The sequence below is a fragment of the Excalfactoria chinensis genome, chromosome 14, assembly GCF_039878825.1.
Source record: "Excalfactoria chinensis isolate bCotChi1 chromosome 14, bCotChi1.hap2, whole genome shotgun sequence".
Lineage (NCBI taxonomy): Eukaryota > Metazoa > Chordata > Aves > Galliformes > Phasianidae > Excalfactoria > Excalfactoria chinensis.
The window spans coordinates 260130-281782 of record NC_092838.1 but is presented as its reverse complement, the minus strand read 5'-3'; the positions used below and the strand labels follow the sequence as shown (position 1 = coordinate 281782).

Genomic DNA, 21653 nt, shown 5'->3' with positions numbered 1-21653 from the left:
TGCCCTCCCATAGAGTTCAGGGTCCTGCATTCCAGCTGCAATCAGCATGAGTTCAGCATACTATAGCAACTGAACAGATCAATGCAATGGGAAAGGCATTACAACAAAGGTGTGATGACAGTAGGACTGGCACAATAGAGAGGTGCTATAAAGAAATAAGATGGCTCACCTGTATCAGAAGATTCCAGGTTCACAGAAGAAAGCTCCACCAAGGAGGGATCTCTAGAAAGATCTTTCCCCAGTCGCTGTCAGCCCTTAAATGGGCTAAGAGAGGTGCAGCCGGGCTCTACCCCTTCTTGTCACTTGCCTTCACCTGTGCTCCCTGGGCTGACCGGGTCCTTTCCCCAGGTGCTCAATTAAGTGGCTCAGGCTGGATCTCAACAGTTCCCATATGCAGGTCAACAAACATCTCAGGGCTGAGGATTCAATAGCAACAGTCTGCATGCATCTAATGTAAGCCTGAAACTTTCTGCACATACAACACTCATTTGGATACCGTTCTTTAAAGTCACAAAGTTCATGAAATGAAACTAATACTTGCAAAACTAGTTTTGAATTTTCTTCTTGTTCAGTTTCTTCACTTTTCATCAGCAAGATGGAAAGGGCCTTTTATTCCTCCCTGGGTCCCCTGGGCAGCTCCTCAACAACCTCCCACAGAACCCCTGGGTGCTGCACCAGCATGGGGACCACATATCTCCCACTCACTCTGTGAAGTTCTGGGCAGATATCTGAAGAGGAAAGGCATCGTGCTCCTCACTTTTGCTGAGTGCAGCAAACCAGGACCTGCTATGCTCGGGGGAGCAGAGGACGAACCATGATGCCCTGCTGGGGTTGCAGATGGGGAATTCTTGGGCCACTTCTTGTGAGTTGGGACTGTCATTCCTGTAAAGACATCCTGACAAGGGAACATCCCTGTTCTACAGCTGTGTCTGAGAATGCGACAGCAGTGCCATCCTGCACACACACACACACACAAAAGGTGGGTGGAAGGACTTGTGCAGAGTTTTGAATCAGATACACCTGCAGTTCTGCCTTGTGCTGTGCTCCATTGGAAAAAAAAAAAAAAAGCTTTGGAACTCAAAGACGCAGGCTTTGTCTGGGAAAAAAAATAAAAAACACAAAACCCACCCACAAACTAATCAAGAAATGCACCTTTCCGAACAAACTCAAAGTCAAACTACCAGTGACTGAACACACAGCTCTGCAGAACCTACTTCAAGGCTTGGCTGCAAGTCAGGGACGTTCTGAGCTGCAGCCAGTTGTGCCTTTCCATGTGGCACCCTGGGCAGCCCTCAGCCCAGCTGCCTCCTCCACACTCCTGGCAGTTTCTTGAGCTCTGCGTCCAAGCTGTTCCTGCTGCTGGGCTGCACTCCCTGTTTGATCCCTGCCTGTCTCCCATATCCTCCCTCTGAATGGAGACAGCACTTGATCCAGTTTCTGCCCTATAGAATATGAACAGATTTAGTGAGAAAAAAACAGAAAATAAAGGATATTGTTCATCACAAAGGGCATCTCTTTCACTGCACTGCAGTCCAGCCTTACTCATGGCATGAGGTGAGGGTACTTCTAACATGGAGGCACAGCTATTTGCCCAGCAGGTGCAGCACCTCCTCCCAAGCTGCACAGCCCAGCTCGTGTGGCTTCTCACCAGCACAGGGCAGAGCTCCTAAGGCCGTCTCCAAAGGGACTGTCCTGTACCCCACAGGTGCTGCTGTAACAGAGCTCCTCTCATCTTTCCCAACAATCTCAGCCAAAAATGCTTTGCCTTTACCACACTGAGTCCCAACCACAGCTGTGTGCAGAAATCAGCTCCAAGAGGTGAGCAGAAGTTTCTCATCATAATGCAGAAATGTGGGACCCCGGGAGGAAGCCCTGCTGCCCAGACCTGAGTTTTTGAAGGGAGGGACAGGAGCAGAATCCACCCCTCTCACTGTGATGGTCCTGCCACCAGGAAAATCAGAGTTCAGATAAACTTCAGGTTATGAAATCCATAACACAACGAAGGAATTTCTATCTGACCTTCAGCTCTCCTCATTGAGATACGTCATTGTGTTTTCACAGCTTGAGCAGTCTCTTTACTGGATTTGAGACGTGTAATGTTTTTGCCCAAACTCCATTTCCTTCCCTCCAAAGCAGTAAGATCTGCTTATGACTCAGCCTTCAATAAAACACACAGCAAGGACCATTAAAATGAATGCGCACTGCAGGGACAGAACTCACAGGATACATTTTGGGGCTCAAGTCCTCATTGCCCTTTATTTACCCTCGAAACCAACATGAACTTGTGTCATGTCTGGGTGCAAAGTAAATCTACTAAAAAACGAGCACTTTAAAAGTCAATCCGTCTCCAGTGATGAGGGAATATCTGCATGTGATCAACACAGTGATGGATGGGGCTGGGGAGATGCAGGGTGCCCACAGACACTGCTCCCAAACCACCTCCTGCCCGAACACAGATATCACCAGCTTCAAGGAAATCAGTTACTGAGAAGCGTGGGTGGATCACAGAGAAGGAAGCCGGGGGGATTTCTCTAGCTTTGCATTCAGAAATTTCAAAAGGAGCATTTCGGGTAAAGGCTGATGTTCTCAATGAAATGGAAAGGCCGTGGCTGTTCACTGACGGTGTTAAGGAGCTGCCCCAGGGTCTGCTCAGCTCCGATTCAGAGCTCTCCTGCATCTTGACACTGAATGAATGGCCTGGAAGCATTTTACTCTTGTACAGCAGAACATGAGCGGTGGGTGGAGAAGTAACCCCACAGGGAGGTAAATAGCATTATCCTTCGTGTAGCATTATCCTTTCCCCCTCCAGCAGAGGGGGGGACTGAGACTCAGCGTCCTCTATTAATCCACCAGATCAGAGTCTCTCCTGACATGCATTTGAAATCCAATTCTAAATTGCTCAAAATATCCATTTTCACCAAATTCAGTGGAAGTGTCAGACTTTAAACTCTGCATTTATCTATTTTAACATGCTGTTTTCCTAAGGGACGCACCCAGGCACCCCAAAACATCTGACAGCGACTGAAGGCTGTTTGTGTCCAAGCACAGGAATGAAGAGAATTAATGCTCCCATTTCACAAAAACGGGCTGTAACAAGAAATACACACATGGCCTGTCTGAGCTTATGCAGTGCCAGGGCTTTTCTCCAGACATGATCAACGAGAAACTTCAAAGAACAAGAAATTTCCTTTTTTAAAGATGTGCATTAAAAAGAGTATGAAAAAAAAATCCAGAAAAAAAGAATCTCCTCTTTAAAATTTCAGTGTAACACACAGCAGCGAGCTCGAGGGGTAGCTTAGATGTGCGTTCAGGCAGCAACACCCCTGTGTAATGCCAGGTGAGCTGAGGACAGTTGCCATGAATGTATTTGTGGCAGAAGCTTCCCTTTCCCAGCAGTAACCCTGAGGAACTCCAGTAATACATCTCAATTATAGAAACAAAAAGCCATGAATTTTAGAAAGCCGTACGTGGGGAGCTCTGGGCAATACTGAGATCTGACCCTTTCTTAAAGTTGTGCTGCATCCATGGACTAACACAACAAAACTCCACAGACAGAACAGCTGTGTGGCTTTGGGCTTTTTGTCTTTCCCTCGGTTATGGGACATGGCTCATTTTCTAACCACTCCCGTTACATTTCCTGGGACTCAGGACACACTCCACTCTGACAAGTTCTCACAGACTCGTGGAACCACAGTTTCCTTTGCAACGAACCTCCATGAAATCTGGATGTTTTATAAAAGAGGAAGGCTTCTCAGTTCTCAGCCTGGCTCCATTCACAGAATTACTGCTGTCTGCAGTTACATAAAACAGGACCATCTCAGCGTGCAATTTCTAAAGGTAGAGCAGCATCCTTCTCTTGTCAGACTGTTGCAGAGCTGCTTAGAGCTGCTGGCTGGGCAAGAGGGGACAGACTTAGCAACAGAAGAGCCCAGGCAGCTCACAGAGAGGGGCTGCCATTCCCCATTCTGTCAGGATGTAAATGTTATCTACGTGTGCTTATATGTACAGACAGTCCACAACAGGGGGCAATATTTCTCATGTAGCGCACCAATAAAAAGGAAGTCTGGCAAAGAGTGCAGTTTCCTGACCTCTCCAGAGGTCTGAAATGTCTTTACATTTCAGTGTAGGTGCAAGACGAGCATAGATATGAATAAAAGCACTTAGAATAAAGCAATTGTTTGAATGGCTCAATCAGAACCATAATGAGTGATGTAAGGGAAAACGAGAACCTGTTCTCTGCTCCATGACCATTTTGTTTTATTCCTTTACATGAAGCAGCACAGACACCTCCCTGCAGCCACCACACTGTCTGCACCATGGCAGCACAATGAGGCCCATGGACACAGTGCTGCACCTTGCGCTGCAATACAGCCCTTCTGCGCTCATTATCTCAGAAGGGAGCTCTAAGGTGTCGAGCAGAAATGCTCAGTGTTGGTCAGGATCTCCAGCTCCCCAGCAAACACAGATTCAAGTCAATAAGTCCTCAGGCTAGATACAAGGTCCATGTCCTTTCCACCATCCTCCTCTTGCTCCATGGCAATTTCAAGTCTCTTCTTCCCTTTCATTTCCCCTTCTCCTCTTCTCTCCACCCATGCTTGGCGACTCAGCCCCACCAAGCAGTCCTTTGCACCACAAGCAGCAATGTGTGACACCAGCAGCAGTTAGAGAGAAACCCTCTTGCAGCAGCCACACAAATCTCACTGTCTCCTCGATGCTGCCAACCAATGAGAACTCCAGGATTTGTATCCTGCCCTGAGAAAAAGCAGGCCAAGTATTAGGCAAACTAATCACGCTGCAGGGATTTGTGTAATGACAAACACCTCTCTGGGTCACAAACGGTGTGAAACAGTTACACAGCACCAGCTGGGGTAAATCCACCCAGGATCTCCTCTTCAGCCACGTTCATTAGCAGGGCATCCCAACACCCAGAAGTAGACCCACAGCAGCTCATCCAGTGATGGAACCACTTGGGACCTCCTTTGGTGCTGCTGGAAAGGTGCTGTCTCCAGCTGCGCCATGTGCTGCACATGCACAACGCAGCTCTGCGTCTGCCATGGCCTCAGTGTGCTCCTGCTGTGCAAACACCAGCACCTTCCTGGCTGTCTGATGGGGAAGGAGAGAACAGAGGGCAGAAATTCTTTTACATTACCCTGAGACACCGAAGTAGTTCTGAAATGAGGCTGCAGGCTGTGGCAGTCTGGGTTTGGCCTTTGTTGGTGGTGAGTGCCCTTCACATGGGGCTGGAATGTGCCCTTTCTGCTGTCAAGTGCTGCTGAAAGCACTGCTGCAGCAGAGGAAATGTGTGGACATGCAGCATCACACAGGCTCTGTGTGTACATCTTGTAAGCCGGAAGTCAAATACTGAAAACAAGTTAAAATTAGGAGATTTTGCAGCAGATGTTGCCCAGAAGCTGGGAGCACAGAGCAGTGCAGGAGCTCTGCCCACCCCCCACCCCAACCCCCAGGGCAGGGGGTGCTGAGGGCTCTGCTGAGTGGGTTTTTTCCCTCCATAAAAGCATATTTCCAGAGCACATCTTCCAAGCTGACTGCCAGAAGGAAGCGATGCAGATGGAGCTGTGCTTTAGTCCAGCTACAACACAAAGTCCTCTTAGAATTTCCTCAAGAATTCTGTGTTCTGTTCTTTGCATTTTCAGGGCAGCCAATACTACAAAATGTTTCCCCAGGACAGGAATCGGGCTCATTTGCTAACGCTCTGCCGGTGGCTGGTTGGGGTATCACCCTCCCTGCTCTGCCTGCACAAGGTGCACAGGAGAGGCCCCTTTCTCCACGCAGCAGGGGCGGTGGAAGAGGAACATGGGAAGGAACAATAACAAAATTTGCATTTGCGGCTCCGTCCATCGCTCCATTGTGAGCGGGCCAAAGTCTCCATCACATGAGTCCTTGTGATCCATCCTCCGGCGGCCCACCTCTCCGTGCCGCTGTTTGCGCTTCTGCCGTCCCGCCGCCGCCGGGGCCGTCTCCGCATCTCACCGACAGCGGCGGGGCGGGGGGTGCTGCGTCAGGCACGGCCAGAGCCTCGAGGTCAGAATCGGAATGTGGGGGAGGAGGAGGAAAAAAGCGTAACTGTTCAGCTGCTGCTGTCTTGTCCCACCGCGGGGTCACACCGAGCGCGGCCGCGCGGGGCTTTGCGGGGCTGCGGGTCCCTCTCCCGGGCTCTGTGCAGGAGCGAATGCAGCACGGAGCGCTTCGGACGTTCCTCCTCCAAACGCGGAGCTCCGTCCGAGAGCCGGGCGCGGACGTTCGGGGCGGACCCGGGGAACTCGGAGCACACGGGGCTGCCGTACGCCGAGCCCCCCGTTCACATCACTGCCCGGCAGCGCAGAGCCGCGGCCGTAGTGCGCTGCCCGTGGAGGTGTTTACGTGCCGCGCTGCACACCGAGCTCTGCACGCGGCTGTGTGTGTGTGTGTGTGTGTGTGTGTGTAGGCGCACAGCGGCCGTCCGCATTCCCGGCCCTGGACGCAGCGCAGCCGGGACACCCCCGGGTCGTGCGGCCGCGCCGGGGCGGGGCGGGGCGGGGCGGTGGGAGGGGGCGGGCGGGCGATCGGATCGCGGCGGGACGGGCAGCGCAGCGCAGAGCCGCGCACAGCACCGCTCCATGAGCCGCCGCCGACGTGGGGGGGGGGAGCGGCGCTGCGCTCGCTGACCGCCGCGCCGGGATGTGAGTGGCGGCGGCTGAGACACGGCTGCCCCGCCGCCCTCGGCCGCGGCACCGGCGGTGAGTGGGAGAGCGAGCGGGAGGGAGGGGGCTGCCCCGGTCCCGGGCAGGTGCGCAGGCCGTAAGGAGGGACGGAGCAGCGGCCCCGCTCCTCCCCGCCCTGCCCTGCGCCCGCGGAACGGGAGCGGACGGCGGCTGGGGCCGGGAGTCAGGGAAGGGGATTAGAGGGGATATAGGGCGAAGGGGTGGAGGAGGGGTCTGGGAAGGACTGACGACGAGGGGAGTTAGGAGACGGGGGAAAGAAGAGCGGGGGGAGGAGGAGAGGCAGGGAGAGAAAACGGAGAAAGAAATGAGCGGAGGGACAAAAGAGCGGGGCCGGAGCGGGATGTACAGGGAGGAGGCGCCGCGAGGCAGGGGGGGCGGCTGCAGGGCTGTCCCCTTGGGAAGGAGCGGAGCTCCGCGCGGGGCGCTGGGCCCGACCCGGGGGGGACCCTCGCGCTGACCCCACCGCCTCGGTCGTGTCCGGAGGCGCGGGGGATGGGGGACGCGCGGAGGGGCGGCCCGGGGCGGAGCGGTGCCGGTCTGGGCGGCCGCGCCGCTGCCGTGTCTCAATGCAGGCTCCCGCCCCCCGCAGCCGAGCGGAGATGGGATTTAGTACTTATGTGAACCCTTTGTTTACGCCCGAGCTAATGGTTATCCCGCGGTAACGGGATTTCCCCCGCCGGAGCTGCGCGCCGGGGCTGGTTACGGGCGGAGCGCTGAGCGCTTCTCGGCGGCGGAGCGCAGTGCGGAGGTGTTGGGGCGTTCTCGTCGTGAGGAAACCCGTCCGTGTGAGGCTGTGACGCGAAGACAAACTGTTGTTTGAGAACGAGCGGAGCAAAGGGAAGCATTGACCGCTTGCATCGATCGCGCTCAACAGCGCAGCGCGTCGGGGCTGACAGCCGCGGGCAGCGCGGGCACCGCGGGCAGGGGAGTCGGAGCGAGGGGAGCAGCGCAGCCTGGGGGATCGCTGCGTGTGACGGAGTACGTCTCGTGCTGTACGTCTTTGGAGCGGGCTGAGCTCTGCGCGGCCGCGAGTGGTGCGTGTGTTCCTCTGACACGGGACGCGTCTCAGTCAGTGCTGGAGTTTCGCATCCGCGGCGCAATTGCAGCGCTAATTACTATTCCAGAAATGTATCTCCCGGCAGTTCCGTCCCGGCTGGGCCGCCGCCGCTCCGCCGTTGGCCTCCGAGTTCATTCCTCACCCGAGCAGAAGGTGCTGGCGGAGACCCCACACTGTGATCGGGGGGTAACGGGCTGGGGGCTCTTCCTGCGCTCTGTTACAGATTGATTTCCTCCTGAGGTTGGATGCATCCTCTTGCATTGCTTTGTTAACGTTAGGACTGTAAAAAGGGGATCAGGTAACACAGCAAACCACAAATACCATCACCTTAAATCTTTGCACGGTTGTAGTGTTATTCTTTACACATAGATATTCTCTAGCAGCATACAGCATAGTTTTGACTGAATGGGAGATGTTTGCTGTCTGTAGCCAGAAGATATTAGCAATGGAAGGGCTTACTGATTTTTAACTGTGACCACTTTGAGAGCAGTGAGGTTTCTGTTCCTGCTGAGCTGCCTGCTGCCGTGCTTTGTGCCACGCATGGACCGTGTGTGTCACTCCTGTCATGGTTTGTGCACTGCCTCTACAATGCAGCACAGGGACTGTGCCGGCTGCAAAGCGCAGTCCCTGCTGTGCTGAGAGCAGATCTGGGGCTGCTGGCTGTGGCCCGGCTCTGCAGCTGTCCTGCTGTTTGTTTTCTGCTTGTGTCTGAAATGTCTGAAGCTTCTCGATTCTCGTCGTGTGCTTGTGGTTGCTCTCGGGCTCAGGTACGTTGGCTTAACCAGCTGTAATGAAATAGAATTTTGGAGGGGGATCTGGGGCCAGAAAAAGAGACTCGAGGTGATTCCTCCTGTGCCAGCAGTTCCCCCCTGTGCTGCGGAGAGTGCCACACCACTGGGCACTGCGCTGCAATGTCTGTGTGCCAGTCATGCTCTGCTCCCACGGCAGCTCCCATGTGTCAGTGCACTGCCAGGCTGTGCAGCTCTGCTGAGAGCTGATCTGGACCTGAAGAGGAAGAAACACAGTTGTGCAGCCACTGAGATGTGCAGCTGATGAGAGGAGGAGCTGGTTTTGCTATGGAGCCTCGAGGCACGCGAGCTCACCGCCCACAGCACAGGCTGCAGGAAGCCACTGTTTTAACAACAAACCCACACTGATATCCTTTACTTTTTCAAAACAAGTTTTTTGGCAAAAGGGCTTTCTGGTTTTCCATCACGTTTACTCTGTCTGTGGCTTCAGCTGAAGCTGTGATACTCCTGTGCCAGACTTGTATGTTGTGCTGCAGTGTTCTCCCCTGCCCACGCAGTACTGTGCGTGTGCTGCCAGTTCCAGTGCTGGAAGAGTTCTGGCTCACATCCCCATGGGGCTGCTGATGGTGCCGGTTCTGACCCATTCAGTCCACAGTATGCTGCTATGAGAGTGGCTGTACCAATGGCAGCGGGGAGAAGTTCCTCTTATGGAGTTCTGCTTGCAAGCTTTGGTGCAGAAAGACTCTGCTGGTCAGCACGAGTTGCTGACATGTGACGGGAATGTGATTCCATACCAGGAATACTGTCAGCAGTCCCAGTGAGCTCGTCTGATACTGCAGCTCTGTCAGTGCCTTCTAAGAGAACCACTGCTCGTTTCCATCAGCTCTCCTGGAAGTAATTTCACAAATCAAAGTAACATACGGAAAGTTCTCTTGAGTTGAACATCTCTACCTTTCTGAGGATGTATCCTGTCTGAATTCTGAATATATTTTGACACAGATTCATTCCTTTTTCCCAGAAGAAACTATTCCTTCTTGTAGGGGGAAATACTTAACATCGTTATCCCTCCCTTCCCAAACACTTCCACATCAGAAGAGGAAAGAAGTGATGGGCTGACAGTATGACTGCTTACCCATGCAGCACCATCGTCATGGAAACAGACTGTCCTAGAATAGCTCCATCACATGAGGGTTACATGACATGAATAAAGTAACCAGAAAACTGGAAAATATCTTAGAACTGGTGATACTTGCTCTTAGTTTATTACCCCCCAAGTCTTTGGAGAGCAGCAAATAAACAAAGTCGGTATTAAAATCAATGTAGAGCATGTATGTCATCACACGTATGTGATGTGGAAAACAAACATGATCCTCATTTGAAGGGCTGTTTGTTGCTTCCAGTTTGGGATTTTAGAAGGAGTTTTGAATAATCTTCTAACAAGCTCCTGCTTCTTGAAATTGGTACCAGCAGTTTTCAGCAGTGGCCTCAAGGATCCCCGTGGATTTCCTCTGTTCATCAGCAGGCACCGACGGCTCTGTGCTTCTCAGGAGATTCTGGATGTTCTGACCAGTGAATGTAGCAGTTGAAGGAAGAACTGCTGGTCTATAGAAGGGACTGCAAAATTACCTTTGGAATGTTTCCTTCTAGTTAATTATGAACTCACAGAGCAAAGATTTATTGAGCATGACCATTTTCCATAGAAAAAAATGAATCTATTTCACTGATGACTGATTTTCTCTTTGTAGAGTCAGTGTTTTTTAACATGTTGTGGCAGTCATTGGGAAACACAGATCAGACACAAAGAAGTTTTCTAGTGATTCACCATAAAGAAAACTACTGGCAAATGTGATGTGCTGTGGTCCTGGGGAGTTTACAGTTGTTCACTCTTTAGCCCAGGAGAGCAATGCTCCATTTTTTGTTGTTTCATTTGAATGGCTTTAGATTTGCTAAGGAGCACAAAGAGTCATTCATTTTTGATTAGTTGATTGATGACACTGCATGTGTGCACCATTGTTGCAGAGTGGGGGGGGGGGGTTCAAGCCAACCATTCCCATTTGCAGTTGCAACCCAATACCTGGGCTTTGAAGGGACTGAACATTATAACAGCCTATTGACTGAGGAGGAAAAGACATTTTCCTTCAGAAAAGAAAGGTTTTGCTCTGTCTACTCCAGTAGAAGGGGCAAGTCTGTGAAATGGCCCAGTTCTGACAGTCCAGTGCAATTCGTGCATTCTTTGAAGACCTGAATCTGAACAATAAAGTACTGTAGATAATATATTACTTCACAACATGGTAAATAATTCCTTCTGGCTGTGTTCTGGGATATCTGCAGGGACAGTGCTCGGGAATGCTTTTGATCAGCGCAAACACAGAAATGAATCAGTTTGCTGTGTTCAGCAGGAAAAAGTTTCTTTCTGGGAGGGCAGCAAAGGGGCACAGGGGTGGGTATGCTAATCCAGCAGAAAATCCCACACAGAAAGAAAGTAAAGATGAGCTACTGAAACAGGCTGTACTTCCAATTGCTGTCAAGTCCTTCAGAGTGACCTGTAGCTAAACACCCCAATGTTTGTTGTCTCAGACAGAAAAATGAAAACCTACCCAGCCGTTGGTTTCTTCGTCCTCTTCGTGGTCAGCTATGGCTCTTCTGAAAACTCCAGCACGCCGAGAGGGTGCGGACTGGACCTCCTCCCGCAGTACGTGTACCTCTGCGACCTGGATGCCATCTGGGGAATAGTTGTGGAGGCGGTTGCTGGAGCAGGTGTGCTGACAACGTTACTGCTGATGCTGATTCTGCTGGTGAGGCTGCCCTTCATCAAGGAAAAAGAGAAGAAGAGCCCCCTGGGAATGCACTTCCTCTTTCTGTTTGGGACACTCGGACTGTTTGGACTGACGTTTGCTTTCATCATCCAGGAAGATGAAATGGTGTGCTCTACCCGAAGATTTCTGTGGGGAGTTATCTTTGCTTTGTGCTTCTCATGCTTGCTAGCTCAGGCTTGGAGACTTCGCAGACTAGTTCGGCATGGGAAGAGTCCATCTGGCTGGCATCTGGCTGGTGTGGCCATCTGCCTGATGCTTGTTCAGGTCATCATTGCAACTGAGTGGTTAATACTGACAGTTGTCAGAGATAACAAGATGGCTTGCAGCTACGAACCAATGGATTTTGCTATGGCTTTGATTTATGTTATGTTCCTGCTGGTATTTACCATGGGGTTTTCTCTTTTCACACTCTGTGGAAAGTTTAAGAAATGGAAGAAAAACGGAGTATGCCTGATTATAACACTGTTTTTTTCCATTCTGATTTGGGTAGCCTGGATGACTATGTACCTCTTTGGAAATGCTGAACTAAAGAGAAGGGACAAATGGAGTGACCCCACTCTTGCTATTGCACTGGTGTCCAGTGGTTGGGTGTTTGTTATTTTTCACGCTATCCCAGAGGTTCACTGTACCATCCTTCCATCGCAGCAGGAAAACACTCCCAATTATTTTGACACTTCACAGCCAAGGATGCGCGAAACTGCTTTTGAGGAAGACATTCAGCTTCCTCGGAGCTACATGGAAAACAAAGCCTTTTCTATGGACGAACATAATGCAGGTAAGAATTTACTGTTCATTTCTGTAGTAGCAAAGAAAATCAAATAGTCTGTGTGAGACTTTTCAGGTGCTGAAAACAACGCTTGCTACAAAGGCCATATTACAGCTTACATATAGCTTGCTTTTAAGGTATTAATTAGGAAGTCACCTTAGTGGGAGAAAAACATGAAAAAATATAATACAGAAAAAAATATTTGGTTAAAATATTGGAATTATATTTTTTTTTTCTTTTTTTTTTTCTTTTTTTTTCCTCTTTGATAAATGGAACAATTTCAAGTGCAAACAGACAACACCAAAAGCAGAAGAAAAACACGGTGGGAAAAATAACTTCTGTTTTAAAACAGTGTGACTTGTTTTGTCTTTCTTAGTTAATAACAATTTATATGAAATATGTTCCTTAAGAAAAACCCACAAGAAGGAATAAATTGAGTTCTCCATGCCACAAAGGCTCAGTCTCTTCTACAGCGGAATAATTATTACTAATCAAACTACCATTGAAATAAAACTCAATGTCCTATTGTGACACTGGAAAAAAAAAAAGCAAGGTGGCATATAGACAAGTTCAGTGACAGGCTTTGTTCTGAAGACTTCAACATGCAAACAGAATATGCACAGACAGGTTTCACAGTAATGGTTGCTTTCCCTGTCACAGCTGTTTGGTGACACAGAACAATGTGATGACATGTAAAGAAAATTTGCAATGAAAATGTTGGAGTGAGTAGCAAAAAGGCCAGCAAACTGGATGCTCAAAAGATCCAAAGCACTGCTGAAATTAAATATGTATCAGAAAATATCCAGGGATGCTACATGAGTAGTGAAGGAAAGCAGCTGATGGTGTGGGAATAGGGTAGGGCTGCGTTCTGCTGATGTCTCATGGTTGGAGAAAGGATTTGGGTACTACTCAAACTGCTTTAGTATCCAAGCCAGTGGTTGCCACATTGCTATGTCAGTCCCCAAGAGAAGGCTTTAGTTATATTGTCCGGGCACTTTACCTCTTTATTCATCTCGACACATCCTTGCTTTCCCCGGGTCTTGATGTTTCTTCTGGATGCAGAGCAGGCACGAAGGAAAAGAGCACTCATGTGTGACAGTGTTGGGTTAGGAAGGTTTTTTCCCTCCACGTGTTTTAGCAGCAGCTTCAAAGGTCTCCTCTTTGGATGGCAGCTTTGAACAGAAAGGAGTTAAGGACTTGTGAGAACATAACCAGGCAGGGGTAAAACAAAATGCAGATGAAGAAATAGCTGTTCACTACCAGCCTTATAAAGGAACTTCACTGTAGACTGTAAACGCACTTCTGTTTTATTTTACTGCTCTCGATCCCCCATTAAATTAATGTCATAGTAATGTAAGTGCAGTGACTACAGTGGAGTTGTTTCTGACTAAGACAAATCTAAGAAAAAACATCAGGTCTTTCACCCTCCATTACTTTCATTCATGTCTACACTTAAAAAAGAACTAGAAGCACTGATTAGATCTAATAGGTCAGTGCAAATTATACATTCAGTTACTTAGCCATCACTTAAGCAACATACTAATTTTAACATTCGCATTACAGACGTGTCAAAGTACTTGCATGTAATCAATGAACATATCAATGTTAATATTAGGAAATATATAGAAGAGTCAGGCTAACAAGTTGCTGTGTTATAGAAGAATGGATGGAGCGTACCCTTATCCTGGGCTCACTGAAAGTCTCCACAAGGAGCAATCTCCAAAAGAGATCCTTCCTTAGTGGCAGCCAGCCCTTAAATGGGCTCTAGGAGAGGTGCAGCTGGGCTCCAGCCCTTCCGGTAGCACAGCAGAATTGCCTTCACCTGTGCTCCCAGGGCTGACTCAGTGCTCACCTCAGGTGGGCAATCAGAGGTCCAGGCCATGACTCAGCAGTTCCCATACAGCTTACAAGACTTACTTTCATTCCTGTGTCTTGTAACAATATTAGTAAAATATTTAGAGTCCCTGGAAAAGGGCAACTTGACTGAGCTCCCAGAGAACTGAAGTGTAACGCACAGTAATAGGGCAGCGTCAGCAAAGCAAATACAGTTTGCCTTTTGCATGAAAAACCTGGGCATGCAATGTAGAGTTCTGCAGCTGTCATGAAACCCAAGCCTAAGAAGCTTTGCTGCTCAACGAATTTCATTCAACTGCTGGTACTGAAGCCATCCTCTGAGCCACCTCCAAACAAAGCTGACAATTCAGAACACACAGGAGACTGACCTGACATTTGTTCAAAGCACCATGGCCTTTTTTTTTTTTGCCTGTTGATCCTGTATGTGACTGGATGTATTTAATAATAACAGGAAAAGGACGAGAAAAATAGTAAAGCTGCTAGAAAAAAAACCATCCTCAAATGAGTGTTTTGCTCACAGACTTTGATTCTCACACTGGCAGAATTTCTGACTCTGATGTGCTGTCTCAGTAGGGCTGGAATTACTGTGCAAATTTCATACCAGGATGTGTAACTATATTAGCATGCATTATAAGGAGATCTTTTTTCTTTGTCTAATACTAAATACTAGTGCAGTCAGTTGTGTCTAAGGCACAGGAAGAAGCCAACGTGCAGAAAAGGGCTGCTACTGACCCTGAGATGGTTAAATATAAAATAAAGATACAAAAGTGTGGGAGAACAGCCGATGAAAGCCTCTGTTGTAGCGTTCTGGAAAAAAAGGAGATGTGTGTAGTTGTGTATATATATGAATTTTAAGCATAGACCAAGTGAGGATCTGTATATATGTAAAGTCAACAGCTAAGCACTTGCAGGGCTGGATTTTTAAATACATGTGCTAAGTCAGTGCTGTTCATCATCTCCATGCACTACTCCCAGAGAGAAGAGAGCAGTGAACAGAGGACTGTGCATAGCAGTAAGCTCCATTTAAATCCTGATGCACGCAGTGCAAAGATATTAAGTCTTGACTTCATTAAGGTTTATGCTGAAATTCCTTTAAACTTAGTTCCTCTGGGTTTTCAGCTGGAGAGCACAGAGTTGTAATTTGAATTAAATCTAAGTGGAATTCTTGCCCCAGGTGCCCGATCCACCTATTTACCAGCTGACAGATGGGCACTGCCCACTGGAGCCGCTCACACAGTGCCTATAAACGAGCTCTGTTCCCCGGCCACATCTGAATTCAGAGAAGCCATTCTTTACCCCTGAAGTAAAAAGAGTGTGTGTGTGTGCCAGTCCCCAGCCTGGTTTAGACAGAAAGAAGCACATCCCTAACTCTGCATCTCTTTCAGAATATACATCCTGAATCCAAACGTGTGCTAAAAGTCATGGAGAAGCTGATGTAGTTCTGCTGTAAGCATTTGGAAAGACAATCGGTGCCTTCTCTTTTGCTTCAGTCAATGGCCATGTTAAAGCTATTCAAAAGTAGTATTTACTTCATATTTCTAGTTTCTCAGGGTAAATATAATCTGAAACATCTGGAAAGTCCTTACGTGCTAGTCATGCTGAAGTAATGCTCAGGGGGACTGCGAGCATGCTTGCTGGCTCAAGCAGTGCTTTGGATCTCTGTCCTCCCAGTTTGATAGAAAGCAAAGTGTAATAGCATTTCACTTAACCCCACCGTATCCAGGCGGATGCGGAAAGCACTTGGCAAAAAACACTGTTCAAGGTGCATCCTGGCTGCACCGACTGAGGACACTCAGCTCCTGGTGGAATGAAACTAAGCGAATTCCAAGAAATTTCCCCCATTCTGCTGCAAGCAGTTGCTTCTGCATAAGGCATTATTTTTTCTGAGATCCATCCCAGCTCTCTAAGAAAAACTGCTGTTCAGAATCAATATGGAAACTGATACGGCAGCATAAAAGTTAAATGCAGTGGCACGGTTCCCAGTAACTGCACTGGAAGCATGAGATTTTATGAGTTGAGAGGCGACGCGCAGCATTACTCGTGTTCCTAAGAACGGTCTCTCTTTTTAAACGCAGCGCTAAGGACGGCAGGATTTCGCAACGGCAGTTTGGGAAGCCGACCCAGTGCTCCTTTTAGAAGCAATGTTTATCAGCCAACTGAGATGGCAGTTGTGCTAAATGGTGGGACTGTAAGTATCAAAATGTGACTGTGTACCCATATATGCAATTGCTACTAATTGAGAAGCCTTCTGCATTTAGCTTGTTCCGAGCAGGGGGAAAGCTATAAATGAGAATTCGGGCAGCAAGTGTGCATGCAATGAATGCTTCCCTCCCCCTCTAGAAAAGATGTCATTTGAAAGTATTCTACATTTTGTTAATTGTCCGTTCACATTTTGCACTGTAGCTTGGGAGGACCAAGACCTTTGGTAACTTTACCTATTTGGTGACCCCTCTGAATTATACTTGTCTTAAGTTTAACTATTAAGCGACATAATTTCTAACCCGATCCTTTTTCAAGATGCTGTGAATCATGCAAATGTTTGCAAGCCAGTACTGTGCTTTAAATAAGAATCACTGTAGCAGCTTTGTAGCACCTAGTTTCCATATTCTTGCAAATGTACAAAACTCTTTGTAAGATTTTGATGTAAAGATCTCTGGGAAATAAGAGCAACATAGAATATTTTAATGATAACAACACTGATCTTCCTCTCCTAGGCAATGGCTTGGCATGCCATTATTCCATAGGCCTGTCTTTTGCAGCATGGTAGCTGTAAGGATCGCTTAGCAATCTGATGCCAAACAGACCTTCCAGACATTTCCAGCATGACGTGTAATTTGCATTTCAGAAGTGGCATACAGTAGGAATAACGTTGAAAAAGAATTTTCATCCCCATATTTTTTCATGCATATCTACGTGCTTGTAAAGATCTGTCCATGAGCACCCTACACATGTTTTTTTTTGTTTTAATTTTGAATCATGAGCTGATTCCATAACTCAGCCTCTACGTTTAAAGCCAAATAATGCAACCCAAATGCAGGTCTCTTTGTTTGTTTGTTTGTAAGTAAACACCATTTTGTTTGGATTCAGTGGACAAGGCAGACTAGATACAAGGATTCTGCTGTGTAGGTAATACAGTGGGAACACATCAACTTCAATAAAAAGGGGCTTATGCTTTGCTGTCAATCTTGAATAGCATCCTTTTGATGCTTGGTTTATCCATGCCTGTGTTTTCTGATACCAGAACATGCCGCTCAGGGAAAGGAGTTCAAGGATGATGAGAAACTGGATAATTTGTTTGGTTTTGTTTTGAGATGGATACAAAACTTACTGGAGATCATTGGATAGTAATATGAGAGGGAAACGTGTGTGTCCAGCCATGGTTTTTACAGAAGGTAAACATGCTCTGTGGGTTGAACATGAGTTTCATTGTAGTACTTTGCTCTGGAAATACTGTACATGTAGCATGGTAACCGACTGCTGAACAGACCAAACGTCTCAGCTATGGGTTTGTTATCCTTATTTGCAGATACCAACAGCTCCGCCAAGTTACACTGGACGACACCTCTGGTGAAAGGCTGTAGGCTGTAGAGAATGAGAGTCCTTGTTGCAGAATTATTCCCTGGCAGTGTGTCTTTGAGGGAGGAATTGATACCAGTACCAGAACAAAGCAACAGAACATCCAGGAGCTTGCGAAATCCCACAGAGGATTTTGTGTAAATGTGAACACCGCGGAACGGATAAACTAACTGCACAAAGAAAATTATAAGTCTGAAGCTAAATCTGAATTAAAATAGAGGTAGGCACACTTCAAAATGGAAGAGGGGGATATTGTATTCTGCAATGTGATGCTCCCTTGTCTGTAACCAGTAACCAGTGTGCAAGGCAAGCCCGATTCTTTTTGTTGGATGCCAGCTGCTTGCAAACTACCCTCCTCTCACCTAAACTTAATTCATGTTGCCACAAGAGATTGCCACCACAGTGCGAAGACGTGCAGGATTTCTTTCCATCTTGCTCCTTTTCCTTTCATTTCAAATGTCATGAAAAGTATATTGTTTGCCTCATTATCCAGCTGTACTGTAACACCACGTGGCATCACCTGCAGTCCCACATTACCGCTCTGTGGCAACACCATTACAATTATGCTATAGGTTGACACTCTTCTCTTTAAAAAGCTCATGTATGAGAAGCAGTTCTGGAGAGATGCAAGGTCTGTGTGTGCTTCACGTGAGCACAGGAGCTTCTTGAGGCAGAGGAGTGCAGGTCCAGCATAGGCAGCTCGGAATTGGACTCCCTCCTGCTCCTCAACCCGGGTGTGAGCAGAGTTGCACATTCTCACTTCTACAGAAGCAGCCATTAAAGGAAGATACACTTTGCAAAGACTTAGCTGGTGAGAGAACGTGACTTGTGTTTGCCACAAGTGCATTGTGATAGCAGATGAAGGGTGATGTCCATCGGTGCTGGTGGGCCAGGGCTGGCGCAGGAGGTCAGTGGCAGCTGCAGAGCACGACCTCCTGTCAGGAGGAGCACGGTGCACGTAGGGCTGAGGCTGCTGCTTCCAATCCCTGTTCGTATGGGTAGTCTCATTGACTGCAGTTGTTTGTGCATTTAAATGTGGTTGTGCATTTTAGTGCCTAGCTGGTAGAATCTCCGTTCTGAAGGTGGTTTGTTGTTGTTTTTGTTTTTTTAAGGTGGTTTCTTCCTTATTCCCTCCCTCTGCCTCTGCTTTTTCGAGTTAAAATATGGCAGACTTTCGCAAAGCTTTCTATCTTTGTTTTCTCCAGATTATTTAAAAGGCTCCCATTGCCCATTGTTTGTGCCATGGTTTTCATTATGTTTAAGCAGTCATTCCTTTACTTAACATTTAATACATATCGAACATCAAAAACATCACCGTATCCTCACCATTTGGCCAGTGCTAATCTTAGCTTTCCTCAGTTCTAAAATCAAATTGTTTTTACTTGAGGGCATAGTAAACATTTAACAAACTTTGCATATGATATAATAAAGAACTATATTTTCAGACCAGAAGAATATAATGTACAAATAACCGAATAGCTCAGTAGCTTCACAGAAAGAAGTTACTTGCTGTCTACTGCAGAAGAAAGACAAGTATTCTATTTTTCAAAAGTCTTCCTGATTCTCCACTTACCTCCATTTCTGCTGAACTAGGAACCTAGTCCTGCAGACTGTACTCCCACAAGTAGTCCCTTTGATACCAGTAAGTCTACATACAGCTGCAGGGGCTGCAAGACCAGTCCCTGACTGTTGCACACAGATATACGTGTGTGTGTATATATATATATACATATATGAAGGAATATATACTGCCATTCTTGCCATGATCACCTTATAAGGTTTTACTTCACATCTCTTCCTTTCCAGAAGCAATCTTTTTCTGCCATGCATGAGTAAAGGAACATGTTAGCTCCATGTTGGATACTCCCCCCTGCCCTTCTCTCCTCAAGGCAAAGGAAGCACGTGCTTGTCTAGGGATTGCTTATTTATTTTGTAAGTAACTAGACGGCCTAAGCAACCAGGTAGGGTAGGGGTGGATATCGCATGCTATCCAGTGACTTAGAAATACATTTGCTTTGTTAAAAGCAAAGCTGTAAATAAACAAGATAGCATTAGTGATATTTACCCTGCAAATGCATCACTTGGAACAAAATAAAACCTGCTTTCATCGCTTGCCTGCCAAGTTTTGTTTTTAAAAATCAAATAAAAGAAATCACAAAACTCTACAGTAAAAACATATAAGATGACCATGGCATGAATGGCAGGACAGCTTTCTTTTAAAAAGTTTATCATGCTACAACTGAGATTTAGAAACTACAGTACAGCTGTTACAGGCCTTGGACAAAACCATACAACACGTCGTTCTCTTAAGAGATGTTTTTTTCTAGATGTAACTGAATTGATAAATAGACTTCCCTCCCAGTCCTGTTTCTAATGAAGCGGATTAGAATCTAAGGCCTTATGAAAGGATTGGGCCAGATCCTACAGGCTGCTACTGGCGTGACTCCTGTAGCTGGTTTGTCACCTGGGCCACTCACAGAATTACAAAGGGGGGCAGGATTGGTCTTAATTTGTGGTGGTGAAGGTGTGGCAATAGATTAGGAAGGTCTTTATTTTCCAACTTTATACAATTAGTAATAAGCAACTTTTTTTTGGTAAGTCACTGGTTCGTGATGTTAAAAGCCCCGAATAGAAATGTGACTGAAGAAAGGCACTATTATGTTTGCTTACACTTCTGTTACAGTCAACAATTTGTTTAATTTTGCCTTTCATGAGTTATCTAGAGCATAAAGCATCTGTGAACAACATAATAAGTGTAAGCACAAGCCTTTCGCAGTTCAGTTAATTAGAATTTTATAGTATAAAAGCTACCGCGTTGCCCCTTGATAGCTGTGTGATCATGGTGTTTCCATACAGAAAAGTCAAACTGTAAAACATCTGAAAAAACTGGTACCAGAACAAGATTTTTAATGACTGGCTTTGCAGTGGCCAGGAGTTCAGAGCCATACTTTTACAGGTCCTGTCCTGCTTTCAGGGGAGCCAAGGGTGTCTGACACTGGCCAGAAAATATGTAGCATCTTCAGCACCCTCAGTCCATATACTTGTTTCTATAAACAAGGTACATGAAATACAGAACTGGTTATATCTGTTTAAATACGGGCATCGTGGTTGGCTTTGGAGCTTGATGGATGCCTTGGGCCTGACCAAAGGCAGTGGAAAAGGGAGCACTGTAGCTTTTCTAATAAAATAATTGGACTACTCTACCAACTTACAGGATTACAAAGCAGGTGCATTTTATTAATTAATGAGAGCTAAAGCTCATTTTTGATAGATAATATATATTTATTAAGTATATTAATGCGTGTTTTATAACGTACCCTTTTTTTTCTGCTGATCGTTGCATACACTGGTATCTTATTAAGTACATCTTTAAAGGATTTTCAAGACAATCAACGCATACCACGATGTCTGTACATACGTATAGAAAACTACAAAGGTTGTAAAGCATGGGCAAATGTTTTATTTTCAAAATGCTGTTCTTAACGAGAATAAAGGCTTTACTATTTACTTACAATGTCTGTGTTAAATCAGTGTTGAAACCCACATAGAATTTTTCTGCAGAAGCAAACTTCTGGTGCTACAGACAGCGTTATCCTGCAGTGACACCGTGGGTGCGATTCTGCAGTGTGAATGAAGTTGAACTGCAGGAAGCTGGCTCCTTCACCTTTGGTCACATTCCCACACTTGCCCCTGGCTCTGGCACCCACCAAACCCCACAGCTCCACTCAGGGAGCTGTGCAGACAAACTCTTAACACTACCGCTGATTTTTATTCTTCCATTCGGCTCAGCAGTTTCCTGAGCTGGCTCAATTGCTAATGCTTGTGAAAAGGAGGGCACAGGAGCACACAGCTGGTGTCTTACCAGTTTTTCCTGATCTGGTGAAAAGCATCAGCATCCAAAAGAAGAAAAAAAAAATGAGGGGTGGGTACTGGTATAATCATGAATCATTGAATTGCTCGGGTTGGAAAAGACCTTCAGTATCATCAAGTCCAGCCACAACCTAACCATACTACCCTAACCCAAGCAACCCCCTGCTAAATCACATCCCTGAGCTCCCAGCTTGTGTAAGTCATGGAAGAAATCCATGTTGGATCACAACAGAGCTAGATGAG

General features: G+C 47.0%; 2 protein-coding genes across 12 annotated transcripts in view; one reads left to right on the top strand and one right to left on the bottom strand.

The window, feature by feature from the left end:
- Nucleotides 1–3815: 3815 nt before the first annotated feature.
- The window catches only part of IQCK (IQ motif containing K), a 41824-nt gene continuing 23986 nt past the window's right edge, over nucleotides 3816–21653 (bottom strand). The window contains exons 9-10 of one of the 4 annotated variants that reach the window (XR_011905318.1): nucleotides 13111–13282; nucleotides 3816–4752 (exon numbers count right to left, since the gene is read on the bottom strand). Coding sequence is in view for 2 of the 4 variants with exons in the window: in XM_072349631.1 (XP_072205732.1) it covers nucleotides 13257–13282 (26 nt within the window). In the remaining 2 variants the exon portion in view is untranslated. The other 3 variants (XR_011905319.1, XM_072349631.1, XM_072349632.1) reach the window with 3 other exon arrangements.
- GPRC5B (G protein-coupled receptor class C group 5 member B) lies at nucleotides 5817–21054 on the top strand. 8 transcript variants are annotated; one of them, XM_072349623.1, is made up of 4 exons: nucleotides 5817–6042; nucleotides 11110–12119; nucleotides 16040–16152; nucleotides 17491–21054. In XM_072349623.1, exons 1-4 carry the CDS (start codon nucleotides 5894–5896, stop codon nucleotides 17533–17535), a joined length of 1317 nt encoding a protein of 438 aa, XP_072205724.1. In that variant the 5' UTR covers nucleotides 5817–5893; the 3' UTR covers nucleotides 17536–21054. The 8 variants fall into 8 exon arrangements, with proteins under 8 accessions (XP_072205724.1, XP_072205728.1, XP_072205730.1 ...); XM_072349627.1 differs by having other exon boundaries at nucleotides 5902–6042; nucleotides 11106–12119; XM_072349629.1 differs by lacking the exon at nucleotides 5817–6042 and adding an exon at nucleotides 6553–6737.

What these genes read in the sequence shown, in the direction of transcription:
- GPRC5B (XM_072349623.1), top strand. Translation starts at nt 5,894, where the DNA reads ATGAGTCCTTGTGATCCATCCTCCGGCGGCCCACCTCTCCGTGCCGCT. An exon ending in GGCACGGCCAGAGCCTCGAG is followed by an intron (nt 6,043 to 11,109) that starts GTCAGAATCGGA and finishes TGTCTCAGACAG; the next exon opens with AAAAATGAAAACCTACCCAG. An exon ending in TATGGACGAACATAATGCAG is followed by an intron (nt 12,120 to 16,039) that starts GTAAGAATTTAC and finishes TTTTAAACGCAG; the next exon opens with CGCTAAGGACGGCAGGATTT.